This window comes from Callionymus lyra, chromosome 4 (genome assembly GCF_982586985.1).
Source record: "Callionymus lyra chromosome 4, fCalLyr1.hap1.1, whole genome shotgun sequence".
NCBI classification, from domain to species: domain Eukaryota; kingdom Metazoa; phylum Chordata; class Actinopteri; order Syngnathiformes; family Callionymidae; genus Callionymus; species Callionymus lyra.
The window spans coordinates 35,291,494-35,312,452 of NC_141821.1; the positions used below are offsets into that span (position 1 = coordinate 35,291,494).

General features: G+C 41.6%; 2 protein-coding genes across 11 annotated transcripts in view; one reads left to right on the forward strand and one right to left on the reverse strand.

The window, feature by feature from the left end:
• The first annotated feature begins 5,131 nt into the window (after window positions 1–5,131).
• Window positions 5,132–11,784, forward strand: rcor2 (REST corepressor 2). Its single transcript, XM_087790017.1, has 13 exons — window positions 5,132–5,354; window positions 6,777–6,912; window positions 7,997–8,053; window positions 8,413–8,490; window positions 8,558–8,610; window positions 8,676–8,837; window positions 9,079–9,203; window positions 9,266–9,332; window positions 9,413–9,652; window positions 9,709–9,786; window positions 9,846–9,903; window positions 10,264–10,331; window positions 10,399–11,784. The coding sequence occupies exons 2-13, from the start codon at window positions 6,789–6,791 to the stop codon at window positions 10,852–10,854; spliced, it is 1,566 nt and encodes a 521-aa protein (XP_087646143.1). The 5' UTR covers window positions 5,132–5,354; window positions 6,777–6,788; the 3' UTR covers window positions 10,855–11,784.
• Window positions 11,515–20,959, reverse strand: part of mark2b (MAP/microtubule affinity-regulating kinase 2b) — a 39,846-nt gene continuing 30,401 nt past the window's right edge. For 5 of the 10 annotated variants that reach the window (XM_087790016.1, XM_087790007.1, XM_087790012.1 and 2 more), the window contains 5 exons: window positions 18,011–18,280; window positions 16,328–16,354; window positions 14,485–14,523; window positions 13,913–14,016; window positions 11,515–13,171 (listed from right to left, as the gene is read on the reverse strand). In XM_087790016.1, the coding sequence (XP_087646142.1) occupies window positions 12,819–13,171; window positions 13,913–14,016; window positions 14,485–14,523; window positions 16,328–16,354; window positions 18,011–18,280 (793 nt within the window). In that variant the 3' untranslated portion in view covers window positions 11,515–12,818. The remainder of the gene's footprint in view (window positions 13,172–13,912; window positions 14,017–14,484; window positions 14,524–16,327; window positions 16,355–18,010; window positions 18,281–20,959) is intronic. The other 5 variants (XM_087790009.1, XM_087790011.1, XM_087790010.1 and 2 more) reach the window with 5 other exon arrangements.

Consider the following 20,959-nt stretch of genomic DNA (forward strand, 5'->3'; position numbering starts at 1 on the left):
TTCAACTTTTTAATATAGAAATTATTTAACTAAATTCTAAATATAATTATTAATAATAAATTATTATAATAATATTATAATTATTACAGACATTAAATATTCTGATGGCGCTGATATACTTTAATAAGAAAAACATACTTAATAAAAATAGTATAGAGTATAAAAAATACTCTTTGAATATTAAATATTCATTGTAAAAACTTTAAAACATTTGTGAGAACTCAGAATGTCACATAAATGATGGACTGCTGTTTACTTCCGTGGTGGGTAATTACATTTCCTCAGAGGCCACATTTTATAAAATGGCTGATGTGAAGGGCCGTCTAGCAAAAATAAAGGAGGGAAATGTAATAACTGAAACTTGAACTACTACTCTTTTTTAAGATCCCTTAAATATTTTTGAGGGGCAATAAATACTCACAGAAATGACAAAAGCGGAGGACAAAAGTCACAAAAACAAAAACCCTATAGTCATACTTGTAGACTAGTAATACGTATAAGAAATAAAAACAAAATACAATTATTAGTTTCTACAAGATTTGACCACATGGGGGCCACATAATTGTTAAAGGGTTTCATGTAGATGTCTGATCTGACTTACATCAGACTGAGACGATTCTGGTGCAGTGTTTGATATTCATTAATCTCTTTCTATTTTTATTTTAATCATTTTATTATTTTATTCTTTTTTAATTCCAATACAAAAAGACCCTGTGTTATGTTTTAAACACTGGCATATTTTTTAAAGAACTTATTTTTCAGGAAACAATAATAATGGCGAAAGGAGCTGTTAATCCAATTTTTGGTAGTGATTGAGTATTTTGAATTTGGAAGGATTCATATTAATGTGTCATAATGTGTCAGAAACATTTGGTAATGGTGTTCTTTTTCCTACAATAAACAAAGTAAAACATAGAGTGGAGAAATGGATTAGATTAGATCAACTTTATTGATCCCTCTGGAGGTCTCCTTCAGGAAATTGTTTTTCCAGCACACAGCAACACAGACGATAGATTCATAAAACAAAAACAAGAAGAAGAACAAAGAGCAATACAAATAAAGTGCAAGATGACACAATCTTGGATATATATAGAATAGTATACGTTTTTAGTCATCCCCCCTCTTTTGTTAAACTTCTCTGACTGAAATCTGTCAATGTATAATTGAATGCCTCACTATTCCCCCAGAAAGCTGGAAGAAGTTTGAGAGGAAAAGGATGGAGCTTCACGTGGATGTGGACCTTCAGAGACTGCTCTGTTATATTAAAGTATGTTTTGCTCCTTTAGTGAGCACTAGGGGGCGACATATTCCATTATATTCTTCACCGAGACGTTCGTATGTGAAACAATGCAAAAGGAAAACTTTAGAAACGAACAGCGGTGGGATTCAAGCCATGCCACAGGAGAGACTGGAGCCTATAACTCGGCCACACTACCACTCTATAATCCTCCTGAGGGATCAATAAAGTTCTACCTATAATGTAGCATAAAGCCAATTCCTAAGCATGTAAGTTAAGGCCTTCCGTTTTTCTTTCATACATCACCAAGTTTAAAGCAATTCTACAGCTGTCCTCTTTTGTCCAGATACCCCTGAACGCACCACCTTCAAGACTACATCACGTGAAATAAAGAGTAATTTATCTTCTGTTTGGCTTTCAACTGAGATGTAAAGTGTATTTCTCTCAGGGACGTACGGTCAGGGGAGGCAGTGCCTCCATCACAAACTGCATTGATACTTGCAATTGACGCGCGCTTGTTTCCTTATCTTTGAATGTCGCCAATATGATGCTCACAGTTTATTTGCTTTGATTTTCCACAGTCTGGATGATGTCTTTAACCATTAAAGTTATTTGGTTTCGCTGATCGGAAGTACAACCGCACTGAAAAGACGGACGTTATTACATGGAATTTTACAACAGAATAACAAGTTTGGCGCATGGACTTTATCTACAGATAAAATTAAGACCAGAAACGGTTTTAATTTCAATCGTATAAAAAAGAGATAAGACTAAGAAAAATACAATACAATATTTAAAACTACATATTGGCCATGAATCAAATATAATTTTTCTTACGTTTAAATTGACCCATTTAATACTCAATATTGATATTTTCTTGATAATCGTCGTTGGTCCTTTTTGCGTAAATCTAGCCAATCACAGAAGTCCCCACACAATATTAACCAATCAGAAGCAACAACAGGCGGGTCTACTTTCATTACAGCATGACGTACAACAACGTGTGATCAGTCATCATAACCTAACAACATAATAGAAATACAACTCAGGATTCTTCACTCTAGAGCCAAATTTAAATCTGGAGAGTTCTAGCTAAACTTTGGTAAATTCCTGTCAGTGGGAAGAAATAAACGTTCAGCTTTCAAGAGCATTGAACCAGCTGCGTCTTCCTTGTAATCCTTTATTATCACAGTCATACTGTATACTGTTTAAATCCATGTTTGCTAATCCTTTTTAAAAAAATGTATCAGTTCGTTTTTTGTAAATCTATTGACAGGTTAAAACCAATTTATATTTTCAGCCAATTGAAAGACCTCAGATCATTAATCATTAGTGTGTGTGTGTGTGTGTGTGTATGCATGTGTGTTTAGATAGATGGATAAACTTTATTAATCTATCTATCTACACACACAGAATGTGTGAAAAATGCTGTTGAGATATGAAACAACCAATAGCCAATTGAACAAGTTACCCTTTGGGGTTCATATACTTGTAAATCTGACACTAAAGCACTCAGTGCCTCACCCACCTGACCTCACTGCATGTCCCCAATCGTCAACCACTAGAGGTCAAAGATTGAGGGCGTGGGGTCGTGACTTTGCTCTTAAAGGTAGAGTGCCTGGAATCTTTGTCCCTACACAAAATGGTTCTGTCAGGGGTGGGATTCGAACCCAATATAAAGTAGAGAGCAGTGCCTTTAGGAAAGATGAAGGAAAGGAGGACTGCTTGATCATATAATGTGGCCTAGTTAAGGGAGATGGAATAGTTAACTAGTTAAAACGGTGTGACATCATAGTAGGATGAATGAAAGGACAGTGAAGGAGAGAGGAAAGCGTGAGGAAAGAGGAAAGGGGAGGATGTCAAGCAGGAGGCAACCACTGGACACACGAAACAGAAACATAATTGAATGACAAAGATAAAGTTGAGAAGAGGCTGAAATGGAATGATAAAAAGAGAAGGATGTAGTTAAGAGTGAAAGAAGGAAAGGAAGACTATGCTCAGAGAGGAGTTAAGGAAGGGGAAAGTGATATAGAGAAAAGCAAAGGAGAGACAGAAGAGTGAGCTGTGACGTCAAGGTTGATAGAAGGATAGAGGAGAGCACAGAAGGCAGAAAAGGGAAGGGTGAGATGAAGGAGGTGGCGAAAGTCATAGATTCCTAATGGGAGGATGAACGGATGAGCTGCATGAGCAGAGGACGACTTAAAGAGAGATATACTTAGAGGAGGACAGGAAGAAGACACTGAAAAGTGGTAATAAATAAGAAGTGCTAATGAAGGAAGATAAGAGAGAGAAATTTAAGGAGATAAAGAGAGGACACAACAAACGACAGGAGGAGAGAGGGAGGATGAAGGGATGTAGAAAAGAGTTACAAAAGTGATGAAGACGGTAACATGCTGGATGAATATTGAGTGGAGGTGTGGAAGAATGATGAGATATTAGAGGAGAGGAGGAGTAGAGGAGGAGGTTGGAAACAAACCTACAAGGAACAATCATGAGGAGGAAGAGGAGGAGGAGGAGGAAGAGGAGGAGGAGGAGGAGAGGCTGGAAACCTCAGACACTGAGTAACAAGGAGGGAAGAGGATGTGACAGCCTGGTGACGAGGAGTGGGATATGGAGGGAGGGAGGGGGAGATGAAAAACTAGAAGACAGGAGCTGAACCAAAGAGAAGGAGAGAAGGAGAGAGGGATGAAACAGGTGAGACGAGTACAGAAACACCAGACAGAAGAAACGAAAGAGAGGAAAAGACAGGAGACCAGCTGGGAACAAAAGTAGATCAAGAGAATGAAGAGGAGAGTGGGATAGGGTGAGGAAGAGGAGGAGAAGGTGACGGGGGGAGGGAGGGAGGGAGGGGGAGAGTTGGGAGGATGTGTTATATCTGAGATCAAACTAGGGAGGAGGTGGAAGGAGCAGGAGGAGGTGAACGAGTGAAACTGCCTGACTGTCACAGTCGGGTGGGGGAGGGGAGAGACTGCACGTACACACACGTACACACTTGAACAACACAACAGAGTGAGGAAGAGAAGAAATGAGGGAAGAATAGCAGGAGAGAAGTGAAGAAAGTCAACGAAGAGAGGAGTGGGTGGTCACGTGTGGATGGAGGAAAGGAGGTTGAGAAGAGATAAAGTCATGAGAGAAGAGGTGGAGGGAGTGATGAAGATGAGCGAGAAGGAGAGAAGGAGACAAGTGTCTAGGAGGAGTGTGACGGGAAGGAAGGAGTGAAGAGAAGAGTAACAGGCTGTTACATGTCAGCGGGTTCTGTGCATGTGGTGCGTTCACTGACAGCATCAGGTGTGAGAAATCAGGATTTCAGTGCATCATTCTCACACACACACACACATTACAGTACACACAATGGCGTGCACTATCGGCGACACGCACGTACTCATGCGCACGCACACACATACCCACACACGCAGGACTTGCTTGAGTGGGAACAAAAAAAAGAAGATTTTTATTGTAGAACTTTGAGTTGGACTCTTAACTATTCTCAATTGGATTCTTCTTCAGCTGCGCGTGCAAGTCTGGACATCCAGCCTGATCACACAGATGCATAGTTGAAGAATCCCTCCGCCGACAAACACTGGCAACCAAGTCCCTAAATTATGACACTATTTAGATTATTACCTCTAAATGTTTTATAAAATCACTTGTTTTTATGTGAGGCAGTGTTAGCGATAGCGTATTTAGACGACACTAAAAAATAATATATCAATTGACTTATGTCGTAGCACGCGTAAGTACTTTCCTCAAATCTAATAAGACAAACCGCAACAGAGTAAGAATCATTATGACCAGGCGCTCTTCATGTTTTTCACACACTTAACATGGAGGCAATAGTTTTGGGGACTATTTCTCGTCGATCCAAATGACTCGTTGGGGAGAGGCGTCGGGGGCGGAGGTTGATCTCCCTCTTGTGTGGGTGTTGTGCGGCTCCCCGGCTTCCATCTATCCACGCTGCTCCACTCTTCATTGTACTGACCGGCTCTCATCAATTATCTTAGAATGTTTCATTTCATGCTTTAAATCGTCTCACTTTGTCGCCTCGTTCGAGACCACGAGAACCGGCGGCGGCTCACAGGAAGTTGAGGTGTTGGTGGAGCAGAACCCCAGCGAGCAGGTACAGAGAGTGTTATCTCACTTTCAACTACTGACGTTACTATTGTAACGCCGGGGTTACTAGCTCCGAGCTAACCGGCTAATGTTAGCGATCCAGCCGGACTTGATTTCACTTTGTCAAATAAGAAAATGTATCTTTTTATTTATGAAGTTTGCCCAACAAAAATGACTCGATATGCTTCGGAGATACTTTCAGTGAACGCCAGGAAAATAGTGAATCTATTTCCAATTGGTGAATGAGTGAGTCGAGCGTTAGTTGTAGGAGCTGAAGCACAATAGATCCTGGTGAACTCAACTAGCAGGTCTTAGTAGAGAAGCTGGTTTCAAGTCGATGTTATGACGCGATTCAGTGTCTGGTGGAACATTGTACACAAATAACTTTCATTTTCATATATGTCTATTATTATTATTATTTTTTATCGCCATAACATTTTATTTTGAATTAAAAGTATTCTTAAATATATTTACTGGGTTAAAATCATGTTATTATATTCTGTTCCAAATGTAAAGTTTATATAGTCGACGATGATGGTGTTTGTGATGACTCGGGACGAAGGCCCCCCAACCCCCCAAAATGACGACAGCATCATCATCATCATCATCATCATCATCATCGACGGCAACTTATGACTTCGAATAGCTAGAATGGGTTAAAAGATAAAGTGGAAAACAAAAAAAAAAAGTAAAATAGACTTTAATGTTGTTGTATCTAGTAAAGAAGGTACCAGCTGTTGCGGAGTTTTTGGGGCACCAGGGAGACAAAGACCCCCCCAGACACCAGGCTTGAGTTTGGAGGAAGTGATGTCATATCTATGGGTCATATTGTCGACGTTTGAGTTTAGACTTCGCTAACTAACATTTGTTTTTATTTTATTTTAAATATTGATACAATTGTTCAGGCTTTCTGGAACTCCTGTTGTGTTATCAGTTTTATCTTGATCTTTAAAATATATACTTTATTGAATATTGTTTTGATTGTTTAAGCGCTTTGTGACCCTGGTCTGGAAAAGCGCTATACAAATAAAAATTACTTACTTACTTACTTACAATAGGATTCATTTGATATGTTATTAAATGGGTAGAAATAACGTGTATATTTGGCAGGGACATGTTAAAAATTAACCTGAAAAAAGCTATATGAAAATTCTGAGTAATTTAGTAATATAACTGAATTAATACATGAATAAGTAAACGTTATTAAAACGATTTCTATATATAAATATGTCTTTAGTAATTACTTTGTATAGATGTTTGTGACTTATTGAAATGTGCAATTTTAATTTAGTAAATACTAAGGTGTTTTGTTGGATATAGATGGATAGATGGATATCTTAATATCTTAAGCATAATTCAATGTATCAAGTGGTTAAAACTTTTATATGTGATGAAATTAAAATGAGACACTCAAACATCTACACTACAGTGTGTTACAGCCATGCCCTCTGTGATGGAGCGCTCGGGGGCCGGGGTCCTGTCCAGGAGCAGGGCGAAGACGGTAACCAATGGCAACAGCCAACCTCATTCTGAGGAGGAGAGCAGTGATGAGGAACACGCTCACGGTACGTTCACTCACGGGTTCAGTTCCCAGGAAGATTTATTTCTTCTTCAGTTGGCTGTTGTCGCTCTGATAACCCCGAACAGAAACACACATCAGTAAGTGACTGTGCAGAGATGAGCTCCTGGGTTCAAGGTCGGGGTGGAGTCGAGACTATGACATCACCATAAAATGATATCACTACTTTTATTGCCTTCACCTGCAGCAGTTTCCATGTGACAGAGCAGCTTCTCAGCTGCTGCAGTTGTTCTGCTGCCCCCCCCCCACTCTTCCTCCCACTGCCTCCATCTTGTCATCCTCTGCCCACATCCTTCACTCCCTTAAAACAATGTTTTACACCTACAGTTGTAGTGTCTCTTCCACTCTTTTATTTCTTCTTCAGAGTAGCCAATGTTTGTCGCCTCCTTTTCTTCAACTACCTCTTTTTAATCGACTCTTCTTTGTTTGTCACCGTCTCAGTTATAGCACTGACCCTTGAGGTGGTCTCTTCGTCTCCTTCTGGTCACCTCACTGTGGCCTCCAGTGCTCTCCACCCTCCCCTCCCCTTGATGCCTCTTGTCGATGTTAACTTGGCCAGTAGGAGGCTGACACTTGTACCACAGACTGTCAGGTAGCAGAGGGAAGGAGATGTAAAGATATTTTTGATGATGTTTCTGGCCCTGGATGAAAGTTCACTACGAGTCTATCTGTGCGACCCGGGAGTAAATGCCTCAAGGACTGGTCCCATTCCCGAGCCAGCTGTTGAGAACCACTGTTTAAGGACAAGCTGCGTGGATGGGCACCTGTGAGACACTCTGAGTAGATCCTTAAGTATGAAGAAGACGGAAAAATCAAGAGCTTTATACACCCACCAGAGCAGATGTTGTAGAAGAAAGTCGGATGAAATGGGAACCTTGACATCACAAAGCTCCACACATGCGACCTGATTGGTTCATTCGTGTCTTTGAAAAAGCTCAGAAGATCGACTCCTATTGTTGTCACTATGATCTTGACTTGCAGTGAACGTTGCCTGAATATGACGGGAAAGAGGATGTAGTTGATGATCCTCCATTCTGCGCTGATATAGTCTGGTCCGTGTGTGTTTGCAGACAGCATGATCCGGGTGGGAGGAGACTATCAGGCCCAGATCCCAGAGTTCAAACCAGGTGAGTGCAGATGGAAGAGAAAAGCAGAAATATGGTTTTAAACACATAGTGACTAAAATAGTGACATGCTAGTGTAACTTAAGAGAAAATCCCATCTTTTTAAAAATGGAGAGTAATCGACAGAACAGAAATAATGTTTCCTTCTGTGAGGCCCGATATCAAATGTGTGAGGACCACTGGTCTAAAGTTGAACTCGCTTGAAGTCTAGTTCAAGTTGAGGAAAAGTTGTAGAATAAAGGTTTGTAAAGTTGAAGAGAAAAACCTGAATGCATGTCTGACTGGACTGGCCACCTGTCCAGGGTGTCCCCTCATGTAGCAGAAGAGATGAAAGAAAGACGTGTGTGTGTGTGTCTCCTCAGACAGCCCGACCAGATTCGACAAAGACCAGATGAGCATGTTGGTGTGGTGTCCTAGCAACCAACTCTCCGACACCATGTGTAAGACTCCACAACACACAGTATTAAACTCTGGTCCAGGAGGACTGACACTTTCTTTCCTGTCCAGTGGACGAGTACATCCTGATGGCCAAAGAGAAGCACGGATACAACATGGAGCAGGTCTGAAGCCCCTGTCACTGGTTCTTGTGTGGCAGCTCAAGTGCTGACTGTGCACTTTCCTCCAGGCTCTGGGAATGCTGCTGTGGCACAAGCACGACGTGGAGCGCTCGCTGGCCGACCTCGCCAACTTCACACCCTTCCCAGACGAGTGGACGGTGGAGGACAAGGTTCTGTTTGAGCAGGCCTTCAGCTTCCACGGCAAGAGCTTCCATCGCATCCAGCAGATGGTGAGACTTTGTCTGTGTGTACTTGTGTCTGCATTTATGTGTGTCTACATTTGTGGGTGATTGCATCTGTGTGCATTTGTTTGTGTATATGTGTTTGTTTCTGTGTCTGTATGTTTGTGTGTGTATTGATGTGCATTCATGTGTGTGTATGTTTGTTTATTTGTGTTTGTGTGTGTTCGTACTTGTTTGTGTGTGTTAAAAGATGAAGATAAGTGTGTCACTGCTGTGTTTTGTTGTGTAGCTTCCAGACAAACTGATCTCCAGTCTAGTGAAGTACTACTACAGCTGGAAGAAGACCCGGACCAGAACCTCGGTGATGGACCGACAGGCCCGAAGGCTCATCAGCAAGAGAGAGAAGGAGGACAGGTGAGGGAAGCCCTGCTCATGAGCCACAGTTCTAGATGTGTGAAGTGTGTCGTCTCCTGCAGTAACGAGGACATAGAAGAAGCAGAACACAACAGCGACAGTGACTTTGATCTGGAAGCAAAGAAAGAGGTTAGTTTGTTTGTTGGTCATAATGTTGTACACAACTTTGCTACCTAGTTCTGACGTGCGTTACTTCTGCCCGGGTCCAGGCAGCAAGGCAGACAGCCAGCAGCGCTAGCTCTGACAAGGTGACTCCGGGTCGCCCTGGTCCGATCAAGAAGGAGAGTCTGGGCGCTCAGTACCGACACCACCCGTTGAGAGCCCGCCGCCGCCCCCCTAAAGGCATGCACCTGGAGCAGGCCGACATCACGTCGCTATCCGCCTCCCACGACGCCGGCGTGATGACCGTCAGACAGCTGGACACTCAGCTGGTGTCGCTGAAGAGACAGGTGAGCGAGGAGCTGCTGGGTCATCACCGTGGAGAACTCATGTGTTGCTGGTACAGGTCCAGAGCGTCAAGCAGATGAACAGCAGCCTGAAGCAGAGTCTGAGTGAAGGCGTCAACACCATGAGACCAGCAGAGGTAGAACCTCCATCCATGTTTGTCATCAGAACCGTCACTTAAATGTATGTCGTCTTCAGGGCACCCTCAAAATGAACTCTCGCTGGACAAATGAGGAGCAGCTGCTGGCCGTGCAAGGTCAGTGTCAGACTGGACTCCATCAGTAATGAATATTTCAAACGATAATACTACATATTTTTATGTAGTTTTTAAAACGATTTAATTCTATTTACAAATTTAAATGTATTTTATTATTGACTTAAAAACACACATGCTTTTATAAATCCAATTCCAATATAATTTATACTTTTTATTAAATGTTTTTTAATTATTTAATTAAGCATTCCGTTTGAAAATATTCTAATTGTTGACTTTAGTAATTTAAAATGATATATTGACAACATTTTAATAAAAAAAAAAGTTTTACCCTTTTGAAATGTTAATTAAATATTCTGATGACACTGATATACTTCCATGTCAAACATGTTTCCATGGCAGCCATACGTCGTTATGGGAAAGACTTCTCTGCCATCGCGGAGGTGATCGGGACCAAAACGTCTGTTCAGGTGACTCGTCACGTTCATGAGTATCCAGGTGCTCCCGACCTCCTCTTGACCGCTCGTATCTCCGCAGGTCGGCTCTTTCTTCGTCAGCTACCGCCGCAGGTTCAACCTAGACGAGGTGTTGCGGGAGTGGGCGGCGGAGCAGGTGGCCTGCAGCCGGGAGAGGAGGAGCAGCGAGGAGATGGTCTCGGGAGGAGGAACGGAGGAGGACGAGGTGAAGATGGAGGACTCTCCCCCGGACACCACCGACGGCTCGTCGCCCCTCTCGTCCACCAACAACTCCTCCTCGCTTTCCCAGCCTCCGCCGCTGCTGCGTCCGGCACCCCCCTCGGCGCCTCCCAGCCTCCTCAGGCAGCCGCCGCCCCTTCAGACTCGCCCTCTTCAGACCCGGACACCCCACAACCACCCTCCTCCGCCGCTCATCCGTCCAGCCGTCTCCACCTCCACCAGAGCGTCTCCGCCCAGCGCAACGCAGATGCCTCCCTCACTGATGGGGCTGAAGCTAGAGCAGCCCACCTCGCACTGACACACCTGAACTTCTGTGACACAAATCTTCGGACACTTTCCTCAGTCTCCATGGCAACTGCTGATCACCTGACTGCACGTGAACGTGCACAAGAAGATCCAAGATGGCCGCAGCTGCACAGAAACGGTGTGGAGAAGCTTTAAAACTCAATTCCACAGCTGGTCAAGATGGAACCAAACATGTGATCCATGTCCAGGATTCCAAGATGATTATTTTTCTGGTTGATTTATGCGACTTATTTTCTAGTTTGAGTAGAAGTGTAGCCATTTAGTCTTGCTGTTAGACTGTGAAGCCAAAGTCTTACGAGAGGAATGTTTGACTTTGAGGTATTTAAAATTGTTTTTTTGAATTAATGAATTTCTTTTGCTCTTGAAAATCTGCTCGTACAGTTTGACACTGAATTTTCTTTTTTAATAAAATAAATCGTTCCTATTGTCCAGTGTAGTCTCACTCAAAGACAACCAAAAGTTCTTTGTAAAGCTCTCATGAGCCCCATCTACTGGTCAACTTGATAATCGCACATTTAGACTCAAGGCTGAATTGACACAATAATCTCTTTATAAGGTATTGTTTGAATATTTTGTTATATAGCGCCTTTCTACAATCGGTTGGTAAAGAATACGCACGAACTCTTGACAATTGAAAGCTCGAAACAATCGGTCGTTATATTTTGTTTTTATTACTATCATTGTAATTTTTCATCATTTTGTCTGCACAAAAAACAATACATTTTCCAGGAGTAGGAGACCCTCCTGACCCCGAGCCCACCACTACAGTTACAGTTCAAACACATTTAAAATCAAATGTAAATTACAGCAACATTAAAGAAAATATGAGATCAAAACAACCCTGAAAAGAAGAATCATCAATGACCACCCGGCACCAGAGGATACACTTATTGTTGGAACTCAAACTATTATGAAATAAAACGACAGCAAGTCACTTGACGCCGGCGTGTGTTTGTGTTTCTTCTGCCAGAGAGAAGCGATGTATCTTTTCTCAATTGGCTTTAAACCGTTGGAAAAAAAAAACTAAAAAAACTAAAATAGAAACATACGACAAAACTCACGAAAAAAGGCCAAATATAAATGAGCAGTAGTCGTCACCACCACCAACATCTTTACACATCCAGATGCTCACACGTGATGAAAAGGCAGCGATGATCATGAAACCCTCCCACCCCTAAATATTTATCATTTCAACAAACTTAAAAAACCCAAATAAATCAAATGAAAATTTGAAGAAAAATTCAACCATTCGTTGTCGATTTTTTTGTGCAACACTCAGACATTACAACACTTCAGATTTGTGTTTTGCTCTTTGGGAATCACCAGGATGGGGGGGGGGGGTTGCCATGCTGACTGATGACACCAAAGAAACATGAGTGTGTATGTGCAACAACAACGACAGGTTTCATTCTTCAAAGAAAGGCAACAAACTGGCCTCTCTGATCCAGTGCTCCATCTTAAAAATCATAAAACATTTCCTTAAAAAACTCCACTGACGACGGAGGGGAAGAAGAAGGGAGTGATTGAGAAGGCGGATGTGTGTGTTTCGGCAGGAGGTGTGTGTTAGTGTGCTTAGTGATGGGAGGGACATCAGGTATGACCGACAGTTCAGGATGATGGTGGGGGGGGGGGTTAAAAGAAAACTATAGTCGGTGTGCCCAAGTACACAAGTCAGTATGTGAGAGGGTGACAAAGTTGTGTTTCTCAGTCGAGTCCCGTCAAATCTACCAGTTAAAACGATTTGTGTTGAATCAAAACATCACCTGTCAATCACAGAGAAAGTCCTCAGTGTAGCCCTGCCCCCTCCTCCGGCCAGAGGAAGTGAATAAATAGCAGGAACCGATGTTAGTGGACATGCAGAAGAACACTTTCAGGAACCAGAACCAACAACATCGTCGCTTGAATTCAGTGACCCCCCCCCCTCCCTCCCCCGGACACACTCTGGCCCGATGCTGCTCACAGCTTGAGCTCGTTGGCGATCTTCGATGCAATGTTCTTGAAGGCGATGGAGGTTCCCGAGATGCGCTTGAAGCGCACGCCGTTGAGGGAGAGGCGCGGCAGCTTGCACACCTCCATCTCCCACTGGACGAAGTCCTCGCGCGCCGGGTTCCCCGACACGCACATCAGCATGTAGCGCTCGCGCAGCTCGTACTCGCAGCTGTTGGAGTCGAGCACTTTACGGATCTCGCGCATCATTTCCAGCGGCTCCATGGAGGAGGTGGTCTTCATGGACCAGGTGAAGCGCAGCGAGCGTGGCTTTGCCGATTCCTTCTGTCCACCACCGATGGCTGGAGGTGTTCCCGTACCCCCTGGTGGCCAGAAGCAGGTTGTTAATGTTTCAGAAAGTACACATATTGTGATGTATTATGATTCCTTTTTTTTTTATTGATCTTCATTCTCCTCTGACAGACCCTCAAGGCTTAGGTTCAGGAGTTATGTGACCTCGACTATAGGTAGGATTGTCTGAGCTCGGTGCGTCTTGTATCGTCAGTACAAACATTGTTATATTGAATATGAATATATGAAAAATATTGAATTTACAAAATTGATTTTTGAAATTGGAATATAACTATATGTGTATAAATCATTAATTTTGAAATTACTATAAAATTCCATTATCTAAGTAAAACACAACAAAATAACAGTTTCAAAATATGGATCATTGAAATCTTTTGTTGAAAATATAATTCAAAGCTTCAGCATTTGAAATGCTAAATTCAACCATTCAATATTCTGATAAACTTCCATACGTCAAACTCACTCAGATAAGGGTACAAAATATTTTAAGAATACAGGTCGTAGGCCAAACTAAATTAAATGTAAATTTACTCAATTTTTATTTTTGAAAGCTCGATTTATCTTCATTGTCTTTGTGTTTTTTATTCTTTCCTTCAAAATCAGATTTACTATTAATTGAAGATAATGGTCTGACATCAATATTCTGTTCTTTACCTCATCTTGAAAACAGCGTTATTGGTTACAAACAGTAATATGGGGCCACATAAAATGATTTGGCCCCCGGCAACGAGTGTTGGTGACAGTTTTATTACCAGTGTTTCCAGATCCTGGTGACGAGTTGTTCTCATCGTTGTTGGAGGTCAGAACTCCACCGGACGTCTTCTCAGACTTGTCCACGGTACTGCTCAGCATCGACCTGACAGAGGGATGAGAGGATGAAGGATGGAGGGATGAGGAGAGAAAAGAGTGGCATGAAGTCATTGTCACTAAAAGATAAACAGGAGGGAGGAGTAAAAGAGGGATCAGAGGAGGGTGAAAGATGAGGAATTTTTAAAGAGTGTGTTTGTGTGGAGTTCCTACACAAACACACTCTTCCATAGAAGACAGTGATTCTCCCTCGCACACATGCACGCATTTTGTGTGCACACACACACACACACACACCAGGCACACTCCCTCACACGTACACGTGCTGGACACACACCAGAACTCGAGGAGTCACTCCAGATGTCTGTCCTGATTGGTCAAGCAGTTAAAATCCCCTCCCAACACCAGCAGCAAATCACAGCCCAGCTCCGCCCACAACTACTGCACACCAGATCATCTACGACGACACCCGTCCTACTGATTATGGACAGACGGGTTTGGGGGTGTGTGTTCTCACCTGCTCCCCTCCTCCCGACCCTCGCCCTCATAGGGACTCCTCGAGAAAAATCAACAACAGTTTAGACTCTTACTGTGAAAACACTGGACAGGAAGTAAAAGGTGCCGCCCTCACTGTAGCACCCATCTGCCAAACTACAACCCACAATGCTTCACTCTAACACAAACACACATGGCAGTGCAGCCATACTGCTGTTACAGTGGAGTGGAAAAGCAGGAGTGGAATGAATTGGATGGAGACGGGATGGTTGACACAGTGAGGGTGGAGCCTGGAGGAAGTGTCATGAATCTGACTCTTTAACCTTCATCACACATACACATAAAAACATGCAAAAGTCACACCCAGACACAAATACACGCACACACAAAGTCACCCTCGTACATAGACACAAAAAGTAATGCTCTCACACACACACAAAATGTTATACACACAAATTTTAGCTCACACACATACACAAAGTCACGCTCACACATATCCAGACAAATACACACACTCCCCCCCGAACAATTTCAAACTCACACAAACATACACAAAGTCACGCTCACACATACACAAAGTCACACATACACAACAGACACAGTTATGATCACACAGACACACTGACAAATGTGTTAGTTAAAACATGACTTCAGCCTTGTGTGTGAGTTGAAACCTGAAATGAAAAAGTCATGGAACATGGAAAGCAAAAACATTAATTGATGGAGTGAAGCGCGAAAACGAACTCAAATTTAGTGACCAAATGACGATGGAATGACTCCAGAGTTGGTCTGTTATGACGTCAACGCCTCAGCTGAACACCAGGGGGAGCAATTGTACAAACACGGAAACGCTTGCTCCGCCTGCTGCCAGAGCGGCCAGAATACCAGGTGTATTATTAGGAAGTAAACGTGACCAGTTGCGCTGATGTTCGCAGCCACAGCAGTTCAAAGTTCAAAGCCATCCATGTGTTGTTAGCGAGCCAATGAAAGAAGGAAGAGTGCAGTGCAGCCCCGCCCCTCTGGGATCCTCCAGCTCCACCATTAACTCTCTTGACTTTTGATCAAAATAAGATATTGGAGTCCAATCCAGCATCAGTCTCTTTTGTAAATTTAATTTGAAATAAATTCTGTTTGTTTCTTCTAATAATATTGACTCTAGGTTGGGACCAAAATGTTTTCATATGCCACGCCTGAAGTGTAGAGGCTGGTTGAAAATAGCTCCAAAGCTGTGATTCAAGTCACAAAATGACAAGATATGACATCATCATACTCCATTTTTGAAGGGCAATAGTTTAAATCCAGAGTGACCCAGAATCTGATGCTACATTCAATGTGCCTCAGAAGTTTGAAATAGAATTGCAACATCTAAACAAACTATTTTATACGAGGTCGGGAAATTTAATTTTGCAGCTTAACTAATTTTCCCTCATCAGAGCAACAAATAAATTATTTAAGAGACTTTTGAGAGCAGATGGAACACAGCATTATCCACTAAGGGTTTACCTGATGTATACGGAGGAGAAGGAGGAGGAGGAGGGGTTAGGAGGTGAGGAGGGGTGAGGAGGGGTGAGGAGGGGTGAGGAGGGAGGGGGTTACTCTGTGACTTGATGATGGAGTGAGTTGCTTGGTGAGGGAGTTAGTCAAATAAGACAGGAAAAACAAAAATGGGCCATAAACAAGGTTCAAAAATAATAACCACAGAAAAAAGGAAGGTGAGGCTCAAGGGCACGAGGGAAGATTTTAACAAAAAAAGCGGCACAAAACACCAACAGGGGAGAAAATATAATATATATGAAGGATAGGATACACTTGTGTAGATTTATATTGGAAGGGGTTATATATTTAACATGGGGGAAGTTGCCTACCTTCTGGGAAACCTGAACGACAGATTTCTACAAAAAAAAACAACAAAAAAGAGGGATAAAGAAAAGGAGAAAAATGTATAAAATTCTTGTAGGAGTTGAGGCAGTAAGTATCTATAGCTGATGTGGTTAACTGTGAGTAATTTGTTAATTCAATCAACAAACCAACAATGTGACTGGATGGAGGGAGAGTTTAGTTCTTACTCCCAGGATCAACAGTCGTACAGAAAAACATTTCATAAAAACACATCAACATCTGCAATCGTCTATGGAAATACAGTACATCAGTGTCATGCTGAATGTTTGAATTTAATATTTAAAATGTTGAACCTTTGAATTATTGTTATTTTTTAAGAATTTGATTGTTTTTATTTCTTAATAATTCAATTAAAATATCCAATAATTTGAACAATTTTTACACATAATTTGATATTATAATTCCAATAATTAAAAAAAACATCTTCTAAATTAAAATTTTTTTGGTAGCCATAAATAAATATAAAAATGTTGATATAATAGTGCCACCAGACAGTATCATGAATAAATGATTTTAGAAATTAAAATGTAATCATTGGAATTCGTATATCAAACTCTTTTGAAAAACTTGATTATTTTAGAAAATATTCATATTTCCATTACAATGGTTTAATTAAAACCAATTTAATATTTAATTAAATCATTAAAAACATCAACCTCCCAATATGCGATTATTGAACTCAATTATTTTTTAAAGTAATTAAATGTTTAAAAAAAACAACGCAATTTCAATGAAATAATTCAAAATTGCAACATTTGAAAAGTTAAGTTTAATATTCCGATGGCACTGATATACTTCCATACTCATCGCCACACATTCTCAAACTAGGATTAATACAGACTATGTACCAGATTTCCTGACAAGTTAGAGTGTTTGTGTGTCAACTTGTCCACACTTGATGTTATTTATAGACGGAGGAAAAAGTGATCGCTCCTGTGTAACCATGGATACTGTCGCCAGCTACTGTACAAGAGAGTGGGAGATCTGGAATGTGGCTGTACCTCTACACGCCTACACACACACACAAGCCTGCGCACACAAATGCACATGCTGGATCCTTCATTAAGTCGACACTGTTAAGAACAAGCAGCCACTACTGAAGAATAAAATCTCCTCTGAGCTCCTCTTCATGTTTAAGGCTTAACGTCTTTATGATGGACAACAATAAAACCGTTCTCTTCTATTTTTATCCACAACATCTCATAAGTTTTCTTTCTGTCCACTCAGCAGGAATCGAGTGCTCAGCTAAAAAAGTGGAGCTTTAAAAAAAAAAAGAAGGAAATTTGGAACTGAAACAACTCCTCGTTCACCACATCAGTGTTCCCTCCCTGGAGATACGGATGAGAGGAACACAGACGGCGTTTTCCTCAGAGGAAATCAAACCAGTCATTTTCTGCTCAAGTGAAAACCTCAAAAAGAAGGCAAGAAGATGAATAGAATTGTTGCCATGACAACTACTCGATTACAGGTTTTGGCATTAATACAGGAGGCAGTTCAAATAAACCGAAGAGGAGATATTCGGATACTGAGCCCGAAAAGTATGAACTGTAATGCTGAAGCTGGTCAGTAGGAGGAGCTAGAGGGTCTGGTACTTGATTATTCAGCCTGACTTCTACTCTTCCGTCAACAGCACCTACAAGAGCACTCACCTGCGCACAAACTTGGAAGTGAACTTGCTAAATATGCCAGTGGCACCGTGTGGCCTCCGGGCCTGGCTGTTGCCGTGTGACAGTGACGGAGAGGCGGGCCCGCCAGGGTAGGCGGAGCCCTGCTGGTCCCGGGCTCCCCTCTGCTGGCCTGCGTGGAACGTGTTCCGGATGCCCGTGCCTCTGGAAAAGGCAGTACGATCAGAGACGGCCGCGCTGCTGCTGATGTTGTGGGCAGAAGGGGAGGCGCCAGGAGCTCGCTGAGGGACGGAACTGTGGAGACGAAAAAGGAAAGACAGACAAAAAAAAAAGGAGTAAATGGGAATGGGTTTATATCAACAACATTTGTTTGAACTTGCAAACTCAACATTGTATGAGTTGCCATCCCTTTCGACATTTTTCTTGATAATGGTGACTGGCACATGTACCACAATGCTTTGCCGCCCAGGGGATTTCACTGTTTTGTTGGCACCATATTAGATGTGTGTAATTTTTTATTCTCACATATTGCAATTTCAAAGCACATGGTTTAATGACCTGAAAGTATGAGGTACAATATTCACATTCAACTAAAAAATATTTCCGCCTCATGCCGTACCGAGGTAGCAGGGCCAAGAAATAGACGCTACAACACCCAGAGGGTTCCTCCAAACGTTGATCTTTCCAAACCTTCAGTTCACGAGTGAACACTGAGAAACTTCAAGTCAATAGGTGGATCATTTTTATGTGAAGGACATAAACACGAGAAAACAAAAATACAGGGTTGAGTTGTTTGGAGAGTGTTTGAGGAAAGTGAATTGTGAATTGGCTCCCTCTTTAAATGTCAAGTTGGTCTAAGGCCATAACTTTATGTGCAAAAAGCACTGAAAACCCTGCAAACATGGTACATATAACATAGCTCAGTATCTTTGTGGTGTAATAATGTAATGTTTAAATTGGACTCAAAGTAGCAATAAAAAACAACACAGGAGTGGTTTCATCCAACTAACGTAGGGGAATTTCCAAAGGTCACTTGGGATTCAGGTTATGTACCTTCTCTCCAGCGTTCCCAACCAGGTTCTGAACAGGCCAAGCCCCATGCTGAGCGACGCATGCAATAGAACAAGTATTAAACATAGAGCAGACAACATCAGCAGCACCCTGAAGACACCAGCTGCTTTAGTTTGAAAAAAAATTACTGAAATATTCGGATGAAAGCAGATAAATAACCAGGCGGCAGCAACAAAGCACAGTCTGCTGACTAATACAAGGAGGAATATGAAGTGATAATCTATGGAAATACATCAGTGTCAACATCATTTTGAACGGTTTAGTTTAACACTTCAAATGCTGAAACCTGGAATAAAAATAATTGAATTCAAAAACTTCTATATTGAAAGGTTGAATGAAAAATGGGACATTTTCAAAATTAATGCTTTAATTTATTCATTCTTTTTTTTTACACAGAGTGCAATATTTGAAGTCCAATTATTAATAAAGGTTTGATCAAGTAGCTCAGTATTATTTTGGTGTAGTCTGTTGGCAACCTTTTAATATAGTAACTATTGAATTCAATTATTTCAAAAGATTATTCAATGTGGCCAGGGGTGTCCAAACCGGTCCTCACAAGGGTGCAGGTTTTTGTTCCAACCGATCAAGCATGTACAGTTTAACCAAAGAAGTTTCATCTTAAGCGAGCAACACCAGACTGACTAAACAGATTATACTCTGAAGACTCCTGATTGGGCTCCCCTTTGAGGACCAGTTAGGACACCCCTTAAACATTTAAATAAAAAAATGTTTCAACATTTGAAATATTGAATTAAAGCACTATACTTCTTAACTGTCCTGCTCAAGTGATTGTTACAGCTAAATGATTATGGCTTGACTTCGACCTTGTCCAGGATGAGAGCCTCATGTTGTTTGATTATACATTATCAGCATCGCTGAAGATGCTGGATCAACCTACTGAACAATCTCACCTTCCCTTAGCTAAAACAGCCAAAAATAGGATGATCAAGACATTTCACAGTTGTAAAAATAAATCTTATCACCAAAACTTTGTGCATGAAAATATAATGTGACCTTTCCACACAAGCCATCAGCTGTGGTACATCAGTTGATCATCACATGCACAAAACATTTACAGCTCTATTGTCGCACATCTACTCAACCAACCTGCTCTTCTGGTTCCAACACAAATGCGGAATTAAGTGACACTTTTGGCTGACAAAGATGAAAATCAACCCGATCCACTACACTTTCTTCCAGTCTGTTGCTAGGTAACTGCAGTTTGACAGTCGTCAATTGGTTGTTTGACATCGCCATAGTGATAAGATAATGGAACCTTTGTGGAGGGTATCACAGAAAGCACAGAGGAATCAGAATATAGTATGAAGATAACTCAGGTTAAATATGAAGGTTCAACCTGCCTGATATCTAAATTATTAACATTTTCTTAAGCCAGAGGAGCTGATCTGTGTTACATCAATGATAAAAAGTGGAGACGGATTGAAACGGAGTAAACTTGAGAACAAAGGTTGACAGAGGGGAACTGTATACCTCTCAAACAAGCATCTGAAAGAGGGAAATAAGTGTGGTAGTTCCATGGTCCTGTCGTGATGCCTCGACCCTCCTGTTGGTGCTAGAGGGGTTTATGGCAGCTAAACTTCGGTACGGTCAGGCATGAACTCGAGACACTATCGGATACTTATTCAATACTGCAGAAGGGAATCTAACATAAGCAAGTTGTTACTTTGATTTATTTAAGCTATTTGTGTCATTTTATTTGTTTTTTTAAAGTGACTTTTATTCATTGTTGGAAAAAACTTGACTTGTATTTGCTGAGAGCAGTGATTTCACAGTTTACAGTTTTAATCTTTATTCATCCTAAATAAAGAGTTGCCACAACGGTAATGGACGATGGAGATGAACCTGCAGGACAAAAGTGAACATGTCGGTCTGGTGTTCCTT